The sequence below is a fragment of the Cherax quadricarinatus genome, chromosome 97 (genome assembly GCF_038502225.1).
Source record: "Cherax quadricarinatus isolate ZL_2023a chromosome 97, ASM3850222v1, whole genome shotgun sequence".
In the NCBI taxonomy this organism is placed as follows: domain Eukaryota; kingdom Metazoa; phylum Arthropoda; class Malacostraca; order Decapoda; family Parastacidae; genus Cherax; species Cherax quadricarinatus.
Window position 1 is genome coordinate 8,709,665 of NC_091388.1, and position 21,515 is coordinate 8,731,179.

Consider the following 21,515-nt stretch of genomic DNA (forward strand, 5'->3'; position numbering starts at 1 on the left):
TAACCTAACCTCCACACTTCAGTAGATCGTCACTTTTAAATCCTGTTCTTCATGGAGTCGGACCAACTTAAGTTTTGCACTTTTCCATATAAGTGTTTTTTTTATTAACATTTAGTAACGTAATATAACATTAAAATTAAGGCAAACTTAGTTAATTTTACTAACTAACCTAATAGGTTCTATAGCATAAACTTTAGGAGAGAAGCAAACAGAGATGCAGTATAATACGATCCGTTATTGGGTTTTATTATGTGTTTACCAACGTTTTGCCCACGCACGAGGCGAAACTTTGACAGTAAAAAGTCGCATGATACTGCATTTGTGTGTGTTTACAGTTTGTTTGGATATAATTCTTCAGGTGATCTATGCATTCACCCCCCCCCTCAAGGAAGGTTCCTTGATGTTGGTGAGGGGCTCTTGATTTAGGGAATTGGATCTGTGCTCCAGTTCCCCGAATTAAGCCTGAATGCCTTCCACAACACTCCCCCCCCCCCCAGGCGCTGTATAATCCTCCGGGTTTAGCGCTTCCCCCTTGATTGTAATAATAATATACATTCACCAGAGGAACTCTTAGTTTCTACGAGGTATTAAAATGGTATGGGCACATTATAAGTAGTGGTGAAGGCTCGATCCTCCGTCCGGTAATATTTAGACCACACACAGTCTGTATATCCATTAAGGAAGAATATGTAGACGCCAGTTGCATCTTTCACAGTCTGCTTTGTTGGAAGTTGTGGTGACCCCTGTGTTAACCTGTGTGACCTCTGTGGTAACCTGTGTGGTGACCTCTGTGGTAACCTGTGTGGTGACCTCTGTGTTAAGCTCTGTGGTGACCTCTGTGTTAAGCCCTGTGGTGACCTCTGTGTTAACCTGTGTGGTGACCTCTGTGGTGACTGTGTTAACCGGTGTGGTGACCTCTGTGTTAAGCCCTGTGGTGACCTCTGTGTTAACCGGTGTGGTGACCTCTGTGTTAAGCCCTGTGGTGACCTCTGTGTTAACCTGTGTGGTGACCTCTGTGTTAACCTATGTGGTGACCCCTGTGTTAACCTGTGTGGTGACCTCTGTGTTAACCTGTGTGGTGACCTCTGTGTTAACCTGTGTGGTGACCTCTGTTAACCTGTGTGGGGACCCCTGTGTTAACCTGTGTGGTGACCTCTGTGTTAACCTGTGTGGTGACCTCTGTGTTAACCTGTGTGGTGACCTCTGTGTTAACCTGTGTGGTGACCTCTGTGTTAAGCCCTGTGGTGACCTCTGTGTTAATCTGTGTGGTGACCTCTGTGTTAACCCCTGTGGTGACATCTGTGTTAGCCCCTGTGGTGACCTCTGTGTTAACCCGTATGGTGGCCTCTGCAATAACCTGTGCGGTGATCATTGTAATGACCTGCTATGTGTCAGGATAATTATCTGCGGAATAATTAAGCCTGGAGTGTTATTGCTCAAGTGCTGCTCACGGCCGGGTTATTAATATTAGTGATTACAGCAGAGGATTGTACGTGGGAGTAATCCCATGGGATTACATGGGAGAGCTGCAGGTGCTTCTAACTAAGCTGTAGGTGGATTATTATAGGTGGAATCCCTAGTGTGTGTGTGTGTGTGTGTGTGTGTGTGTGTGTGTGTGTGTGTGTGTGTGTGTGTGTGTGTGTGTGTGTGTGTGTGTGTGTGTGTGTTTTCTCTCGTGTGTGTCAGTGTTTATTGGGTTGAATGTTGATGTTTTAACCCAAGATTCTCAAGTTTATATTCGTCTAACTTAAGATTGTCAAGTTTATGATCGTCTAACTTAAGATTGTCAAGTTTATGATCGTCTAACTTAAGATTGTCAAGTTTATGATCTTCTAACTTAAGATTGTCAAGTTTATGATCGTTCAACTTAAGATCATCAAGTTCACGATTGTCTAAGTTAAGGGTCGCTGCTGTTGCATCATGTTGACTCATAAAAAAATTAGTGTGTCCTTTGATGATTGCTCTTGTATTCTTTGTGTGACCCTCTCAGGTGTGTCCTGTTGTGTGCCCTGGTGTTGTGTGTCCTGGTGTTGTGTGTCCTGGTGTTGTGTGTCCTGTTGTGTGTCCTGGTGTTGTGTGTCCTGGTGTTGTGTGTCCTGGTGTTGTGTGTCCTGGTGTTGTGTGTCCTGTTGTGTGTCCTGGTGTTGTGTGTCCTGGTGTTGTGTGTCCTGTTGTGTGTCCTGGTGTTGTGTGTCCTGGTGTTGTGTGTCCTGTTGTGTGTCCTGGTGTTGTGTGCCCTGGTGTTGTGTGCCCTGGTGTTGTGTGTCCTGGTGTTGTGTGTCCTGGTGTTGTGTGTCCTGTTGTGTGTCCTGGTGTTGTGTGTCCTGGTGTTGTGTGTCCTGGTGTTGTGTGTCCTGGTGTTGTGTGTCCTGGTGTTGTGTGTCCTGGTGTTGTGTGTCCTGGTGTTGTGTGTCCTGGTGTTGTGTGTCCTGTTGTGTGTCCTGGTGTTGTGTGTCCTGGTGTTGTGTGTCCTGTTGTGTGTCCTGGTGTTGTGTGTCCTGGTGTTGTGTGTCCTGTTGTGTGTCCTGGTGTTGTGTGCCCTGGTGTTGTGTGCCCTGGTGTTGTGTGTCCTGGTGTTGTGTGTCCTGGTGTTGTGTGTCCTGTTGTGTGTCCTGGTGTTGTGTGTCCTGGTGTTGTGTGTCCTGGGGTTGTGTGTCCTGGGGTTGTGTGTCCTGGTGTTGTGTGTCCTGGTGTTGTGTGTCCTGGTGTTGTATGCCCTGGTGTTGTGTGCCCTGATGTTGTGTGCCCTGGTGTTGTGTGTCCTGGTGTTGTGTGTCCTGTAACATTCATTGACAACTGGGACCTCTTCTATGGCAGAAATGACATGTATGCCAGGGACGGGGTTCACTTATCTAGGTCTGGGGTGGTAGCACTGGCAACTGAAGTGGAGGGAGCAGTTAGGACTTTAAACTAGGAATAGTTATTGGTATGGGTTTTGGCAGGAAAACAGTGAAGTCCCAGTGTAATAATATTATGAGTTCTAGGGGAACTAGTAATAAGCAGAACGAGGTAGATATTGAAAAGCCAGTGGCACTGGGTGATAAGGACAGTAATAGGTTTAGTAGAAAAACAGAAATGAGCAGGAAGGGTAAAGAGAAAGGAGAGTCTTTCAATGTTTATTATGCTAATTGCCGTAGTGCTAGGAATAAGATGGATGAGTTGAGATTAGTTGCTAGTGCAGGTAACATTGATGTATTTACCTTAACTGAGACGTGGTTTAATTAAAAAAGTCGGGACATGCCTGCAGAATGTCACATTCAGGGTTTTCAATTGTTCCAAGTAGATAGAAGTGTCGGGAAGGGGGGTGGGGTGGCATTGTATGTCCGAGATCGCTTGAACTGTTGCATAAAAACGGGTATTAAGTCTGAAGTAACACATACAGAGACTGTTTGGATAGAATTTTCAGAGGGGCATGAAAAACTGATTTTAGGAGTGATATACCGTCCCCCAAACTTAGATAGGGACCAAGGGAGACTACTATGGGAGGAAATTGTTAAGGCCACAAGGCACGATAATGTAGTAATTCTAGGAGACTTTAACTTTAGTCATATTGATTGGAATTTCTTGACTGGGAATTTAGAATCATACGACTTCTTAGAAGTAGTTCAGGATTGTTTTTTGAAGCAGTTTGTGACAGAACCTACAAGGGGAAATAACCTGCTTGACTTAGTTATGGCAAACAATGAATCCCTTGTTAATAATTTAGAAATTTCAGAGGAACTGGGTGCTAGCGACCACAAATCAATTACATTTAGCATTGAATGGAAGTACGATAGTAGCGATAACTCAGTAACAGTCCCCGATTTTCGCTTAGCAGATTACGATGGGCTTAGAGAACACTTATCATCTGTTGACTGGGGTAACGAAGAGAGCTATCAATATGACAGTTTTCTGAACACTATACATGCTGCTCAAAGAGCGTTTATCCCATATAAAGAAATTAGATCAAATAGAAATGACCCAAAATGGATGAATAATAGGCTCAAATATCTACTAGGGCATAAGAAAGGAATTTATAGGCGTATCAAAAGAGGTGAGGGTCATCTTATGAATCAGTATATTGACATTAAGAGGGACATTAAAAAGGGGATAAGAAAAGCTAAAAGGGACTATGAAATTAAAGTTGCTAGGGATTCTAAAACAAAAGTCAGAGATAAGATAGGTCCCCTTAAAAATAACTATGGGCATCTTACTGACAAAGAGAATGAAATGTGCTCGATTTTAAATAATTATTTTCTCTCAGTTTTTACACAGGAAGACACTAACAATATTCCAGTAATTAATTTTTATAGTGGGCTAGAAGAAGATAAATTATGTAACATCACAGTCACTAGTGAAATGGTTGTGAAGCAGATAGACAGACTGAAGCAAAATAAGTCACCGGGTCCTGATGAGGTTTTTTCAAGGGTTCTTAAGGAATGCAAAATGGAACTCTGTGAACTATTAACTAATATTTTTAATTTATCTCTTCAAACAGGTGTAGTGTCTGATATGTGGAAGATGGCTAATGTAATTCCTATTTTTAAAACAGGGGACAAGTCGTTACCGTCAAATTACCGCCCAATAAGCCTGACCTCAATTGTAGGCAAATTACTAGAGTCAATTATAGCTGAGATTATAAGAAGCCATCTCGATAAGCATAGCTTGATTAATGATACTCAGCATGGATTCACAAGAGGCCGGTCTTGTCTAACTAATTTATTAACTTTTGAGGCTGTTGACCACGATAAAGAATTTGATATTATTTACTTAGATTTTAGTAAGGCTCTTGATAGAGTTCCGCACCATAGACTGTTAAAGAAAGTGGCAGCTCATGGCATTGGGGGAAAAGTGCTCTCGTGGATCGAGTCATGGCTCACTGACAGGAAGCAGAGAGTGTCCATAAATGGGGTTAAATCCGAGTGGGGATCTGTAACAAGTGGCGTTCCACAGGGATCAGTCTTGGGCCCGTTGTTGTTTATAATATATATCAATGATCTTGATGAAGGAATTACTAGTTATATGAGCAAATTCGCCGATGACACAAAGATAGGTAGGATAATTGATTCAAACGTAGATGTTATGGAACTTCAGGAGTATTTAAACAAGCTCTATTCTTGGTCAGAAAAGGGGCAGATGCAGTTCAATGTAGATAAATGCAAGGTTCTGAAGCTTGGGAGTGCCCATAACCCTAGTACTTATAAGTTAAATGATGTAGAACTTAGCCATACAGATTGCGAAAAGGACTTGGGGGTTATGGTGAGCAGCAACCTTAAACCAAGACAGCAATGCCTAAGCGTACGTAATAAGGCAAATAGATTACTGGGATTTATATCAAGAAGTGTAAGCAACAGAAGTCCAGAGGTCATACTGCAGCTTTATACATCATTAGTAAGGCCTCACCTAGATTATGCAGCTCAATTCTGGTCTCCAGAATGGACATAAATTCGTTAGAAAACATTCAGCGTAGGATGACTAAAATAATACATAACATTAGAAATCTTCCTTATGAAGAAAGATTGAAGACTCTTAAGTTACATTCACTTGTTAGACGAAGAATGAGGGGAGACCTGATCGAAGTGTATAAGTGGAAGATAGGTATTAATAAAGGGAATATTAATAAGGTCTTGAGGATGTCTCTCCAAGAGAGAACCCGCAGTAAAGGATTTAAATTAGATAAGTTTAGATTTAGAAAGGACGTAGGAAAGTATTGGTTTGGAAATAGGGTAGTTGATGAGTGGAACAGTCTACCTAGTTGGGTTATTGAGGCTGGGACTTTGGGTAGTTTCAAATTTAGGTTGGATAAGTACATGAGTGGGAGGGGTTGGATTTGAGTGGGACTTTCACATCAGAGCTTATTTCTTGGGTGGCATTGAAAATTGGGTTGGGCAAATGTTTTGTTAGTGGGATGAATTGTAAAGGACCTGCCTAGTATGGGCCAACAGGCCTCCTGCAGTGTTCCTCCTTTCTTATGTTCTTATGTTATGTGTCCTGGTGTTGTGTGCCCTGGTGTTGTGTCCTGGTGTTGTGTGTCCTGGTGTTGTGTGTCCTGGTGTTGTGTCCTGGTGTTGTGTGTCCTGGTGTTGTGTGTCCTGGGGTTGTGTGCCCTGGTGTTGTGTGCCTTGGTGTTGTGTGTCCTGGTGTTGTGTGTCCTGGTGTTGTGTGTCCTGGTGTTGTGTGTCCTGGGGTTGTGTGCCCTGGTGTTGTGTGTCCTGGTGTGTGTCCTGTTGTGTGTCCTGGTGTTGTGTGTCCTGTTGTGTGCCCTGGTGTTGTGTGTCCTGGTGTTGTGTGTCTTGGTGTTGCGTGCCCTGGTGTTGCGTGTCCTGGTGTTGCGTGTCCTGGTGTTGCGTGTCCTGGTGTTGTGTGTCCTGGTGTTGTGTGCCCTGGTGTTGTGTGTCCTGGTGTTGTGTGGGTAGCATGGGTATGTGCGTAGCATGGCTGTGTGGGTAGCATGGGTGTGTGGATAGCATGGGTGTGTGGGTACCATGGGTGTGTGGATAGCATGGGTGTGTGGGTACCATGGGTGTGTGGGTAGCATGGATGTGTGGATAGCATGGGTGTGTGGGTAGCATGGGTGTGTGCGTATCATGGGTGTGTGTGTGTGTGTGTGTGTGTGTAGCATGGGTGTGTGTGTGTAGCATGGGTATGTGGGCAGCATGGGTGTGTGTAGCATGGGTGTGTGAGTAACGTGTGTGTGGGTAGTATGGGTGTGTGAGTAACGTGCGTGTGGGCAGCATGGGTGTGTGAGTAACGTGCGTGTGGGCAGCATGGGTGTGTGAGTAACGTGCGTGTGGGTAGCATGGGTGTGTGAGTAACGTGCGTGTGGGCAGCATGGGTGTGTGAGTAACGTGTGTGTGGGTAGCATGGGTGTGTGAGTAACGTGTGTGTGGGTAGCATGGGTGTGTGAGTAACGTGTGTGTGGGTAGCATGGGTGTGTGAGTAACGTGTGTGTGGGTAGCATGGTTGTGTGAGTAACGTGTGTGTGGGTAGCATGGGTGTGTGAGTAACGTGCGTGTGGGCAGCATGGGTGTGTGAGTAACGTGTGTGTGGGTAGCATGGGTGTGTGAGTAACGTGTGTGTGGGTAGCATAGGTGTGTGAGTAACGTGTGTGTGGGTAGCATGGGAGTGTGAGTAACGTGTGTGTGGGTAGCATGGGTGTGTGAGTAACATGTGTGTAGGTAGCATGGGTGTGTGAGTAACATGTGTGTGGGTAGCATGGGTGTGTGAGTAACGTGCGTGTGGGTAGCATGGGTGTGTGAGTAACATGTGTGTGGGTAGCATGGGTGTGTGAGTAACGTGCGTGTGGGTAACGTGTGTGTGGGTAGCATGATGTGCGCGGAGGCAGCAGCATCCCTGTGTACACAGTGAGAGTAAACACAATCCTGGGATGACTTCAGGTACTCTCTCTCCGGGCTGCTTAGGTTCCAGCACTCGTGTGTTTTAAACCTAAAGTAACAGCAGGTGTCAGTTACTCACTAGTCTTTACACTTGTGTATTTACTGCCCTGATAATGATGATAATAATAATAAAAATAATAATAATTCTTTCCTAAACTCCAGCAACTTTATTCCGCTCTAAAGCTATACTTGAAATCTTTACAATAAAGCAGAGTAAAACAATACTCTCTCCAACACGTAAGATGACACGGTAATCCCGTAGCCTTTTATTTCGATTAACTGTACACTAAATCATTTTTTCTCTAATATTTCTTATTCCTATATTAACTTTAAAGTTTAAGGGGCCTGGTCTGAGATCGGGCCGCGAGGGCGATGATCCCAGATGCAGTTAATGGGTATTAACGGTTTTTATATATACTTTTCTGTTAGTGTTTGTCGCTCGACTCTTCCCGCTTCAGAGGAAGTAAGGGCAGGATGGGTGTTCAAGAGTTAGTATGCAGTAGTTACAAGGGAAAGGTGAGGAAGTGTGATGAGTATCAGGAAGAAGTGAGGGGAAGAAGTGGTAGTAATACCGTGAAGCTGTGAGGAAGGAAGTGTCAGTAGGACCAGGAAGGGATTAAGGTGTAAGTATCAGTAAAGTATAAGGGGGTTAGGGAAGTAGTGAGAGAGAGGGGTGACCAATACAGCAAGACCTAGGGGGTGTGTGGTGTTGCTAACAGTTAGCATGAGAGGGGTGTCCCACTGGAGCCTGGCAGCGTATTAAAGGTGATGATACGCCACGAGAGGCTGCATCTGTACTCATCCTGGCTGCCAAGGATGCTCCACTACCCATGCTCTCATGACTAAGCCTGCCGGCCGCTAGAACCAACAGCCTTGTTGACTCCTCACTCGAGGGAGTTTAGCATCAGATCAGAACCTCAAAACAGGTCACAGGCACGGCTCAGGAAATTCTATTCCGGGACATGTCGTGTTGGTTTATGGGTGAGAAAAATGGGTTATCATCCCGTTGTTTGCCCATCTATTGTTCCTAATTCAACAGCCGCCTCTGTTGGACCCGGACCAGACCTCCAGCTCCTGGGCCAGGCTGCATTGCTAGCAGCACTCATAAAGTGGAAAGGAGACAAATTAAGGAGGAAATAATGTGGAGGTAAAAGAGAAGGGTGGAGAGAGGGAAAGTAATTATTATTATTATTATTATTATTATTATTATTATTATTATTATTATTATTATTATTATTATTACGCATCTTCATGGGAATTTGAAGATCCCTTGACCAGTAACAAGAGAAGGGTAGAGGGAGAGAGAAAGAGTTCTCACAAAAGGTCTACCTGTGGGGGTTGATCTCTAGCCCTTGGCTCCTATATTAACCTTCAGTCAACTGCTGTAATTCATCGTTATCTGTTTGGTGTCTTGAATACAGTTTTGCTGAAGGATCTAGTTACGTTCATTTCTCTGTAGTGAGAGTGGCGTCTTTGCTAAGTTATAACACAAGAAGTTACGATAACAGTTTGGAGGTTATAACAGTAGTAATAAAATTATGATAGTAACTTGCCCTGTAAATGAGCTGGGATAAGATAAAGACTTTTAGCCTGTAAATTAACTGACGTAAGATAAAGGCTCTCAGCCTGTAAATTAACAGAAGTAGGATCTTAGCCTGTAAAATAGCTGTGACAGGATAACAGATCTTAGCCTGTAAAAGAGATGTGACAGGATAACAGATCTTAGCCTGTAAAAGAGATGTGACAGGATAACAGATCTTAGCCTGTAAAAGAGATGTGACAGGATAACAGATCTTAGCCTGTAAAAGAGCTGTGACAGGATAACAGATCTTAGCCTGTAAACTCAACGGTGTAAAAGAAAATATCAAGAAACGTTTAGATCATGTTAGATGATCGGGTTAGCCTGCCGTCATCTCCCGTGTCAGTAAGTCCCAAGAATGCCGGACACGAAGCCAGGCCCTCCAAGAATTCGGAGAGGAATTTTCAAGCAAAGCTGGAATGCTTGTGGACTAAGTAGGCGAATGAGCTCAAGGACTGGGTAAGCTGCTTGCCTTGTAAGTGCCGGAACAATGGTCAAGGTCTCCGGAGAGTAAGCACTCAATTGAAGACTTTTGAAAGAGTAAGCACTCAATTCAAGACTGTTTTGAAAGAGTAAGCACTCAATTCAAGACTGTTTTGAAAGAGTAAGCACTCAATTCAAGACTGTTTTGAAAGAGTAAGCACTCAATTCAAGATTGTTTTGAGAGAGTAAGCACTCAATTCAAGACTGTTTTGAAAGAGTAAGCACTCAATTCAAGATTGTTTTGAGAGAGTAAGCACTCAATTCAAGACTGTTTTGAAAGAGTAAGCACTCAATTCAAGATTGTTTTGAAAGAGTAAGCACTCAATTCAAGACTGTTTTGAAAGAGTAAGCACTCAATTCAAGGCTGTTTTGAAAGAGTAAGCACTCAATTCAAGATTGTTTTGAAAGAGTAAGCACTCAATTCAAGACTGTTTTGAAAGAGTAAGCACTCAATTCAAGACTTTTTAAAGAGTAGGCACTCAATTCAATACTTTTTAAAGAGTAAGCACTCAATTCAAGACTTTTGAAAGAGTAAGCACTCAATTCAAGACTGTTTTGAAAGAGTAAGCACTCAATTCAAGACTTTTTAAAGAGTAAGCACTCAATTCAAGACTGTTTTGAAAGAGTAAGCACTCAATTCAAGACTTTTTAAAGAGTAAGCACTCAATTCAAGACTGTTTTGAAAGAGTAAGCACTCAATTCAAGACTTTTTAAAGAGTAAGCACTCAATTCAAGACTGTTTTGAAAGAGTAAGCACTCAATTCAAGACTTTTTAAAGAGTAAGCACTCAATTCAAGACTGTTTTGAAAGAGTAAGCACTCAATTCAAGACTTTTTAAAGAGTAAGCACTCAATTCAAGACTTTTTAAAGAGTAAGCACTCAATTCAAGACTTTTTAAAGAGTAAGCACTCAATTCAAGACTGTTTTGAAAGAGTAAGCACTCAATTCAAGACTGTTTTGAAAGAGTAAGCACTCAATTCAAGACTTTTTAAAGAGTAAGCACTCAATTCAAGACTGTTTTGAAAGAGTAAGCACTCAATTCAAGACTGTTTTTAAAGAGTAAGCACTCAATTCAAGACTTTTTAAAGAGTAAGCACTCAATTCAAGACTTTTTAAAGAGTAAGCACTCAATTCAAGACTTTTTAAAGAGTAAGCACTCAATTCAAGACTTTTTAAAGAGTAAGCACTCAATTCAAGACTTTTTAAAGAGTAAGCACTCAATTCAAGACTGTTTTGAAAGAGTAAGCACTCAATTCAAGACTGTTTTGAAAGAGTAAGCACTCAATTCAAGACTGTTTTGAAAGAGTAAGCACTCAATTCAAGACTTTTCAAAGAGTAAGCACTCAGTTCAAGACTTTTTAAAGAGTAAGCACTCAATTCAAGACTTTTTAAAGAGTAAGCACTCAATTCAAGACTGTTTTGAAAGAGTAAGCACTCAATTCAAGACTGTTCCATTCCCCAGCAGCTGTCACCTCAATGGGCTTAGCGCCTTTCAGTGACGATAAAAACAGTGGAGCTAGCACTAGACTGAGCAAAAAAACTGCCTTTATTGAGATCGAAACAGAGCGAAACGTGCATTGCTGAAGCTCTATACAAAGGCAAGCATTTTTTTCTCAAAGCTCTACACCGAGAGAAACATCACTTGATCAAGCTGTAGCGACAGGTTGTAGGTTCAAGGAACACACGTACTGATGAAGGCATTTAAGATACGTCCTAATTAGGACTCAGGTAGTCACTCGTGGCGTTTCCTGAGTGTCTCAGGTGTCCCGTAGCTCGGTTAGTAGCGCACTCGGCTCACACACTCAGGTCCGTGGTTCGATCCCCGGTACGGGTGGAAACACTAGGGTGTGTTTCCTTAAGACACCTGCTGTCCATGATCACCTAGCAATAAGTAGGTACCTGGGTGTTAATTGACTGGTGTGGGTCGCATCCTGGGGACCAAAATGACCCAATTTGCCCGAAATGCTCTGCACAACAAGGGGCTTATTATCTAGGAGGCCACTAACGTCAGCTATGGTCTCTATAAGTTGTATCATGTACTTGTAAAAATAGATTATTATTATTATTATTATTATTATTATTATTATTATTATTATTATTATTATTATTATTATATAATAGTACTAGTCGGCTCTTGTTCCAAGAGCTTCGTGTGCCAGCACAGATATAAGCTATTTAATGATTTTCCATTAATTTTTAACTCATTATACATGCGTATTTCCGCTCATTAAACTGTATCGTTGAAAACTGTGATTTATGGACAGTGACGAGCAGCTAATTGTGAATATAGTTAGTGAAATGCCATCACTGCATTGTGAAGTGTTCGGATGATAGTCATGTGTGATTGGCAGTGAACTAGCATAATAGGGGTTGATAGTTGATCTGTATAGTAGCAGGTTAGCGATGATAGCACGATAGGGGTTGATAGTGACCTGTATAGTAGCAAGTTAGCGATGATAGCACGATAGGGGTTGATAGTTGATCTGTGTAGTAGCAAGTTAGCAATGATACCACGATAGGGGTTGATAGTTGATCTGTATAGTAGCAAGTTAGCAATGATACCACGATAGGGGTTGATAGTGACCTGTATAGTAGCAAGTTAGCAATGATACCACGATAGGGGTTGATAGTGACCTGTATAGTAGCAAGTTAGCAATGATACCACGATAGGGGTTGATAGTTGATCTGTATAGTAGCAAGTTAGCAATGATACCACGATAGGGGTTGATAGTGACCTGTATAGTAGCAAGTTAGCAATGATACCACGATAGGGGTTGATAATGACCTGTATAGTAGCAAGTTAGCAATGATACCACGATAGGGGTTGATAGTGACCTGTATAGTAGCAAGTTAGCAATGATACCACGATAGGGGTTGATAGTTGATCTTAGCAAGTTAGCAATGATACCACGATAGGGGTTGATAGTGACCTGTATAGTAGCAAGTTAGCAATGATACCACGATAGGGGTTGATAGTGACCTGTATAGTAGCAAGTTAGCAATGATACCACGATAGGGGTTGATAGTGACCTGTATAGTAGCAGGTTAGCGATGATAACACCAACCTTAGTTATAGCAAGTTGGAAAAGATTGCAAAGATATGAAACCGGAAGTTAGCCACGATAGCAGATTTGTAAGATAGCATCAATAAATAGCTTAAGCTAGCAGGAAATAGGCAGCGATATCAATACACTGCTAAATATATTAGAATTTAATTTAATAATGGGTGTAAACAGGGTTCCTTAACTTAAGTTCAAAATCCTATTTGTTCCTGTGTTGTTGCTAAACCATGAAGGGTAAGTCAAGTGGTTGAGAAACTGGGTAAGCTTAGGATGCCTGGGCAAGCTTAGAATACCTGAAGATACCTGGGTAAGCTTAGGATACCTGGGTAAGCTTAGAATACCTGGAGATACCTGGGTAAGCTTAGGATACCTGGGTAAGCTTAGAATACCTGGGTAAGCTTAGAATACCTGAAGATACCTGGGTAAGCTTAGAATACCTGAAGATACCTGGGTAAGCTTAGAATACCTGAAGATGCCTGTGTAAGCTTAGGATACCTGAAGATACCTGGGTAAGCTTAGAATACCTGAAGATACCTGGGTAAGCTTAGAATACCTGAAGATACCTGGGTAAGCTTAGAATACCTGAAGATACCTGGTAAGCTTAGAATACCTGAAGATACCTGGGTAAGCTTAGAATACCTGAAGATACCTGGGTAAGCTTAGAATGCCTGAAGATGCCTGTGTAAGCTTAGGATACCTGGGTAAGCTTAGAATGCCTGAAGATACCTGTGTAAGCTTAGGATACCTGGGTAAGCTTAGAGTACCTGAAGATACCTGGGTAAGCTTAGAATAACTGAAGATACCTGGGTAAGCTTAGAATACCTGAAGATACCTGGGTAAGCTTAGGATACCTGGGTAAGCTTAGAATACCTGAAGATACCTGGGTAAGCTTAGGATACCTGGGTAAGCTTAGAATACCTGAAGATACCTGGGTAAGCTTAGGATACCTGGGTAAGCTTAGAATACCTGAAGATACCTGGGTAAGCTTAGGATATCTGGGTAACCTAGAATACCTGAAGATACCTGGGTAAGTTTAGGATACCTGGGTAAGCTTAGAATACCTGAAGATACCTGGGTAAGCTTAGAATACCTGAAGATACCTAGGTAAGCTTAGGATACCTGGGTAAGTTTAGAATACCTGAAGATACCTGGGTAAGCTTAGGATACGTGGGTAGCTTAGAATACCTGAAGATACCTGGGTAAGCTTAGGATACCTGGGTAAGCTTAGAATACCTGAAGATACCTGGGTAAGCTTAGGATACCTGGGTAAGCTTAGAATACCTGAAGATACCTGGGTAAGCTTAGGATACCTGGGTAAGCTTAGAATACCTGAAGATACCTGGGTAAGCTTAGAATACCTGAAGATACCTGGGTAAGCTTAGAATAACTGAAGATACCTGGGTAAGCTTAGGATACCTGGGTAAGCTTAGAATACCTGAAGATACCTGGGTATGCTTAGAATAACTGAAGATACCTGGGTAAGCTTAGGATACCTGGGTAAGCTTAGAATAACTGAAGATACCTGGGTAAGCTTAGGATACCTGGGTAAGCTTAGAATACCTGAAGATACCTGGGTAAGCTTAGGATACCTGGGTAAGCTTAGAATACCTGAAGATTCCTGGGTAAGCTTAGGATACCTGGGTAAGCTTAGGATACCTGGGTAAGCTTAGAATACCTGAAGATACCTGGGTAAGCTTAGGATACCTGGGTAAGCTTAGAATACCTGATGATACCTGGGTAAGCTTAGAATACCTGAAGATACCTGGGTAAGCTTAGGATACCAAGGCTGTTACTACTGGCAGTACGCAGCTCTTCTTGAAGACGAGACTGCAACATAGCAACATATTGTGACGATGTTTCGCTCAATGTAAAGGTTTAGCAGGTCACCTAGCGAAACACTATCTTAAAATATCCAAAGCTAGAAATCTGTACTGGCAAGTTTGTATTTTCTGTGTACAGTGTTGTAACGTAGTTGATAATATGTAGGAGTAATACTGATAGAACCGTACCTGTGTACTTCCTGAAGCATGTGGCAACACTGTTGTAGAAACCCATGAATGTTGGCTGGATGTTGGCTGGGTTCATGGTGGTGGTGGTGGTGGTGGTGGTGGTGGTGATGTATCTCCTTCCTTGGGTTGATTGCAGCTGGTGGCTTGTGCTTGTGTGAGGTGGTTATTGAAGATTCTTCTTGTTCCTGTGTCACTGGTGGTGCTCCTTGCCTGGTGGTGCTTGCTGTTCCCTCACACACACGCACTCATCCCCTCCCTGCTCATCACACTCCCTCACTCTACTATCTCATATACCCGGATCTTACTTTACCCTCGTCTCCCAACACTCACCACTATTCAGCTCAGATCTATAGATGTGTATATTTAATCATAAAGGGGAATGTTTCTGTGGACAGAGATAGCACTGGCACTCGTTTTTCTGCCCTGTATCAGCAGGTTGGTCCAGTTAACCTGGAGACTCTTCTCTCTATTCTGTGTCTACTTTTGATGTAGTCCTGGAAGTCGGGTTAAAAAAATCTATTGAGGGTATAATCACTCGCAAAAAAACTCGTATATCGCTTAGTTTTCGCCTCGTTAAGCATGTAATTATTTCATCTCGTTAAACGTTGGATGGATTTTTTTTAAGAAAGTTTTGTAGATAAGTTTTTGAACATCAAAATGTGTGATGAATGGCTTGAAAAATCGACAAGTTGAAGATTGAGACATGCAGCATATGGGAATCTTTATTCAGGAAACGTTTCGCCACACAGTGGCTTCATCAGTCCAATACAAAGAGGAAGGCGTAAGGAGAGGAGGAGTATGAGGGACTGATTACCTCATACTCCTCTTCTCCTTACGCCTTCCTCTTTGTATTGGACTGATGAAGCCACTGTGTGGCGAAACGTTTCCTGAATAAAGATTCCCATATGCTGCATAAGTGTCTCAATCTTCAACATCAAAATGGTATACAATACCGACAGGTTGGTAGGTAAGACACATAGGCAACAGTTAGGCAATAAAGTTGGTAGAATTACCGACAATATGTAAAGTAAAAGGACACAAGTGCAACTAATGTGACATTTATTGTGGCAACGTTTCGCTCTCCAGGAGCTTTATCAAGCCATTACAAACAATACATGGACACTGAGGGTATATAAAGGCTCAGAGTGAGGTGAATACTAGTGAGGTACCATTCCGATGTTCACTAGTGGTAGTAGTAGTAGTAGTAGTGGTAGTGACAAAAGCAATTAATTCGTACATGAGTAAAAGGATATAAAAGCTATTACTTGGGTAACATAAAAATAGGTTGGACAAATATAAACTGGAATGAGGCAGGTTGTTTCAGTGTTCACTCTCTGTGCTTTGTGTAGTATAACAGGAGAGACTATGTGATGGCAGGGTTTACTGTTTTCAGGAGGATTCTTGCTAAGACTTCGGAGATGGTGAAGCTGCCGTTGTTTTGTTTAATTGTATTCGAAACAGCGATCAGTGCTGATTCAAGGCACTTGCGTGTGCGGAAATTAGTTTCTTTTATCACTAATTGGGCGTCTCTGAATTTCATAAGATGATTGGTGGAATTTCGGTGTTGTACACAGGCGTTGTTTAAGTTGTCGTTCCTACATGCGTATATGTGTTCATTGAGGCGGGTGTCGAGGTTTCTTGCTGTTTCACCTACGTAGATCTTGTCACAGCCTCCACAGGGTATAGTGTAAACTCCTGCATTGACTGGTTCGTGGTGCTTGGGTTTTGTCCTGGTTAGATCCTTTATTGAAGTGGTAGAAGCGATGGCGACTCTGGTGTTAGCTTGTGAAAGTACTTTTGAGACGTTTAGTGCAACCTGGCTGTTGGGAAGAATTATAACTTTGTTGGGAGCGGTGTTGATGCGTGGAGAATTGATGATCTGAAGAGCTCTTTTCTTGCAGTCTTTGATGAAAAAAGAAGGAAATTGTAACTCAGTGAATGTTTGGTGAATGTAAGTACATTCCTCGTCAAGAAACTCAGGACTACAAATTCGGTATGCTCTTAGGAAAAACCCGATGATGATGCCTCTTTTGGTCTTGGTATCTTGACTGGAATAGAAGTGTGTGAGATCATTTTTATTGGTGGGTTTCCGATAAACTTGAAATCTTAGGTTGTTGTCTACTTTGTGAATGAGGACGTCGAGGAAAGGTAGCTTGTCATTGGACTCTTCTTCTAGTGTAAACTGAATCGCTGGTTCAACTGCGTTGAGCCTCGCCTGAAGATCCCGTACATCAAAACGTCTTGGAGTTATTACGAGGACATCGTCCACGTAACGTAACCAAGTGACGCTTGAAGGGATGATGTTGGCGAAGTGTTCGGACTCTAGGTGTTCCATGTATAAGTTGGCTAGGACGGCACTTATTGGGGACCCCATTCCCATGCCGTAGGTTTGTTTGTAGAGCTTGTTATTGAAGGAAAAACAGTTGAAGTTAACACAGAGTTCAATCAAGTCAACAAAATCTCCGGGAGGTAAAGGAAGATTAAGGTCCTGGTTGACTTTACGTCGTAGAACCTCGATGGCTTTTTTGGTAGGTACTTTTGTGAAGAGGGAAGTCACATCCAAACTGCTTAGTTTCTTGTTACGGATGGAGAGGTTACGGATGCGGTTGAGAAGGTCGCCTGAGTGTTTAAGATGAGCGGGGCTGATGGTCCCCAGAAGGCAGGAAAGATGTTTGGCAAGAACTCCGGCTAGTTTGTGTGGAGCACTGCCTATTCCTGACGTGATTGGTCTGAGAGGAATATTGTGTTTATGGGTCTTGGGTAAACCATACATGTGTGCTGGTTTAGGGTTGCTTGGTAACAAGTACAGAAGTTTCTTCCCTTCTCTAGTGCGTTTGAGTATTTGTCTGCTTTTGTATAGAAAGTCTTTGGTGAGCGTCTCCCACTGTTGAGTGCTGATAGGTTCGTATGTAGATTGATCATTCAAAAGGTCCATCATTTTAGTGTTGTAGTCACAATAAATGTCACATTAGTTGCACTTGTGTCCTTTTACTTTACATATTGTCGGTAATTCTACCAACTTTATTACAATCTGTCGGACACCGCAACATAATGGACATTTCATGCAGACGTTATTTGGACACCCTTCTTCGTGCTCACAGCTATCGCAACAGACACAACTTCCTACAAGATTGCCTGGCAGAGAAGGTGATCCCTAAGTCTACTCCTGCACAACTCTCCAACTCCAAGCACCCCTTCTCTCCAGCTACCCAAGCTTACTTAACTGAATGTGCCGAAGAACTTTCTAACATCGCTAAGGAAACCTTTGAAACTGCAAGGAATATGAGGGCCAATCTTCAGATTGACCAACACACTGCTGAGCATATTCTCAGCACAGTCACCACAGCTAACCTCCAACAGAAGATCAAACTCAATCGCAAACTTCAGTACCTCTGCACTAACAGTCGGTGGAAGGAAATGGGACGCGAATCCCTGATAAACAACTTATCGTCACGCACCTTAACCGACTACGAGAAACAAGCACTGAGTCTGGGACTCAAATTTACCACCAACATACGCAAACCTAACTATCAACTCAATCTTGTTACCAGGAACCATAGACACAGTGACAGCAACTTCCAGAAGGGTTATATACAGGGCCTTCTCACTGCAGCTTTATGTGAACCTTCTTCTTCTAATCTTCCTAGAAGATACATCACTGCCCTTAAGGACCTCGCCAACGACCCCAACATTATCGTCACCACCGCCGACAAAGGAGGTGGAGTCGTCATACTCAACACCAGTGACTACAACACTAAAATGATGGACCTTTTGAATGATCAATCTACATACGAACCTATCAGCACTCAACAGTGGGAGACGCTCACCAAAGACTTTCTATACAAAAGCAGACAAATACTCAAACGCACTAGAGAAGGGAAGAAACTTCTGTACTTGTTACCAAGCAACCCTAAACCAGCACACATGTATGGTTTACCCAAGACCCATAAACACAATATTCCTCTCAGACCAATCACGTCAGGAATAGGCAGTGCTCCACACAAACTAGCCGGAGTTCTTGCCAAACATCTTTCCTGCCTTCTGGGGACCATCAGCCCCGCTCATCTTAAACACTCAGGCGACCTTCTCAACCGCATCCGTAACCTCTCCATCCGTAACAAGAAACTAAGCAGTTTGGATGTGACTTCCCTCTTCACAAAAGTACCTACCAAAAAAGCCATCGAGGTTCTACGACGTAAAGTCAACCAGGACCTTAATCTTCCTTTACCTCCCGGAGATTTTGTTGACTTGATTGAACTCTGTGTTAACTTCAACTGTTTTTCCTTCAATAACAAGCTCTACAAACAAACCTACGGCATGGGAATGGGGTCCCCAATAAGTGCCGTCCTAGCCAACTTATACATGGAACACCTAGAGTCCGAACACTTCGCCAACATCATCCCTTCAAGCGTCACTTGGTTACGTTACGTGGACGATGTCCTCGTAATAACTCCAAGACGTTTTGATGTACGGGATCTTCAGGCGAGGCTCAACGCAGTTGAACCAGCGATTCAGTTTACACTAGAAGAAGAGTCCAATGACAAGCTACCTTTCCTCGACGTCCTCATTCACAAAGTAGACAACAACCTAAGATTTCAAGTTTATCGGAAACCCACCAATAAAAATGATCTCACACACTTCTATTCCAGTCAAGATACCAAGACCAAAAGAGGCATCATCATCGGGTTTTTCCTAAGAGCATACCGAATTTGTAGTCCTGAGTTTCTTGACGAGGAATGTACTTACATTCACCAAACATTCACTGAGTTACAATTTCCTTCTTTTTTCATCAAAGACTGCAAGAAAAGAGCTCTTCAGATCATCAATTCTCCACGCATCAACACCGCTCCCAACAAAGTTATAATTCTTCCCAACAGCCAGGTTGCACTAAACGTCTCAAAAGTACTTTCACAAGCTAACACCAGAGTCGCCATCGCTTCTACCACTTCAATAAAGGATCTAACCAGGACAAAACCCAAGCACCACGAACCAGTCAATGCAGGAGTTTACACTATACCCTGTGGAGGCTGTGACAAGATCTACGTAGGTGAAACAGCAAGAAACCTCGACACCCGCCTCAATGAACACATATACGCATGTAGGAACGACAACTTAAACAACGCCTGTGTACAACACCGAAATTCCACCAATCATCTTATGAAATTCAGAGACGCCCAATTAGTGATAAAAGAAACTAATTTCCGCACACGCAAGTGCCTTGAATCAGCACTGATCGCTGTTTCGAATACAATTAAACAAAACAACGGCAGCTTCACCATCTCCGAAGTCTTAGCAAGAATCCTCCTGAAAACAGTAAACCCTGCCATCACATAGTCTCTCCTGTTATACTACACAAAGCACAGAGAGTGAACACTGAAACAACCTGCCTCATTCCAGTTTATATTTGTCCAACCTATTTTTATGTTACCCAAGTAATAGCTTTTATATCCTTTTACTCATGTACGAATTAATTGCTTTTGTCACTACCACTACTACTACTACTACTACCACTAGTGAACATCGGAATGGTACCTCACTAGTATTCACCTCACTCTGAGCCTTTATATACCCTCAGTGTCCATGTATTGTTTGTAATGGCTTGATAAAGCTCCTGGAGAGCGAAACGTTGCCACAATAAATGTCACATTAGTTGCACTTGTGTCCTTTTACTTTACAAATACATTTGAGTGGGACATGCACGTGAGTACATAGAATTATCAAAGCTTATTTCTTGGGTACCATTGAAAATTGGCTTGGGCAAATATTTTGTTAGTGGGATGGATTGTGAAGGACTTGTCTAGTATGGGCCAACAGGCCTGCTGCAGTGCTCCTCTTTTCTTATATTCTTAAAAATATATTTCCTACAAAGGGCGATAAGGAGACTAAGCTCCCTCATCTTACGTTCCCACACAGGCGATGCACATGGGGACCAAGACATAAGATCTCCCTTCATCTCTGCTAGTGGAAGGAGGGAGAGATCATGACCTCCTTGGTCCACGGAGAGAGAGAGAGAAAGAGAGAGAGAGAGAGAGAAGACTTAGCTCCCTTATCGTCCTTTGTCGGAGATAAATTTCTCCACGAGTTTCGTGTTTTCTCAGTCACGTTGAAGTTTGGATGGGGACGCGTCGATGCTGCAGCCATGATAACGCTCGTGACAGGGCCCAGTAAGACGCATGTGTGACACTTGGCTACATTTAGTGCCGTAACGTTTCGCCTACACAGCAGGTTTCCGAATGTCTGCAGGCGAAACGTTTCTTCAATGAACCTATCAAAGTGTTGAACGTGTGTTTTTTTTTCATCATGATGTAGGTATCGTATTGTGTTAATAATATAATAGTTACGCGCTGTGTTCGAGAGGTTCAACCTTGAAATATTAACTACGTCAACACAAAGAAGAATGCCAGTCAGTGTGGCCTTATTATTGTGCGAGTAATGTAATGTTCAGGGGAATTGACCAAAGTATGGATCTGGCTCTGGAATGGTGCCGCACGGGCGAGTGCCACACCACAGGAGGTGGTGGCCTTTCCTGTGGCCCATTCCTGGTGTGCCACACCACAGGAGGTGGTGGCCTTTCCTGTGGCCCATTCCTGGTGTGCCACACCACAGGAGGTGGTGGCCTTTCCTGTGGCCCATTCCTGGTGTGCCACACCACAGGAGGTGGTGGCCTTTCCTGTGGCCCATTCCTGGTGTGCCACACCACAGGAGGTGGTGGCCTTTCCTTTGGCCCCTTCTTCCTGGTGTGGTGGTGAGTTCACCCCCTACAAGGTATGGTGGTGTCCCCCATGAAAGGATGGGAGCACCACCATTAGTTTGCAAGGGTCGAATCATTGGCTCCTGTCCCTCCCCTCGTAAATTATATTGACTTACATTACTAATTCCTTACATAGTGTGTGAGGTGATACTGTCGACTGCTGGGAGCTAGGGACTGCTGGAGAGACTATTGGAAGCTGGGGACTGCTGGAGAGACTATTGGAAGCTGGGGACTGCTGGAGAGACTATTGGAAGC

The 21,515-nt window shown here is 43.0% G+C and overlaps 2 protein-coding genes across 4 annotated transcripts in view; one reads left to right on the forward strand and one right to left on the reverse strand.

The window, feature by feature from the left end:
• Positions 1-14,728, reverse strand: part of LOC128704974 (arylalkylamine N-acetyltransferase 1) — a 129,669-nt gene extending 114,941 nt beyond the window's left edge. The window contains exon 1 of the mRNA XM_070105217.1: positions 14,510-14,728. Within this exon, the coding sequence (XP_069961318.1) occupies positions 14,510-14,585 (76 nt within the window). The 5' untranslated portion in view covers positions 14,586-14,728. The remainder of the gene's footprint in view (positions 1-14,509) is intronic.
• The window catches only part of aralar1 (calcium-binding mitochondrial carrier protein aralar1), a 661,842-nt gene that overhangs the window by 192,459 nt on the left and 447,868 nt on the right, over positions 1-21,515 (forward strand). The window lies entirely within an intron of this gene.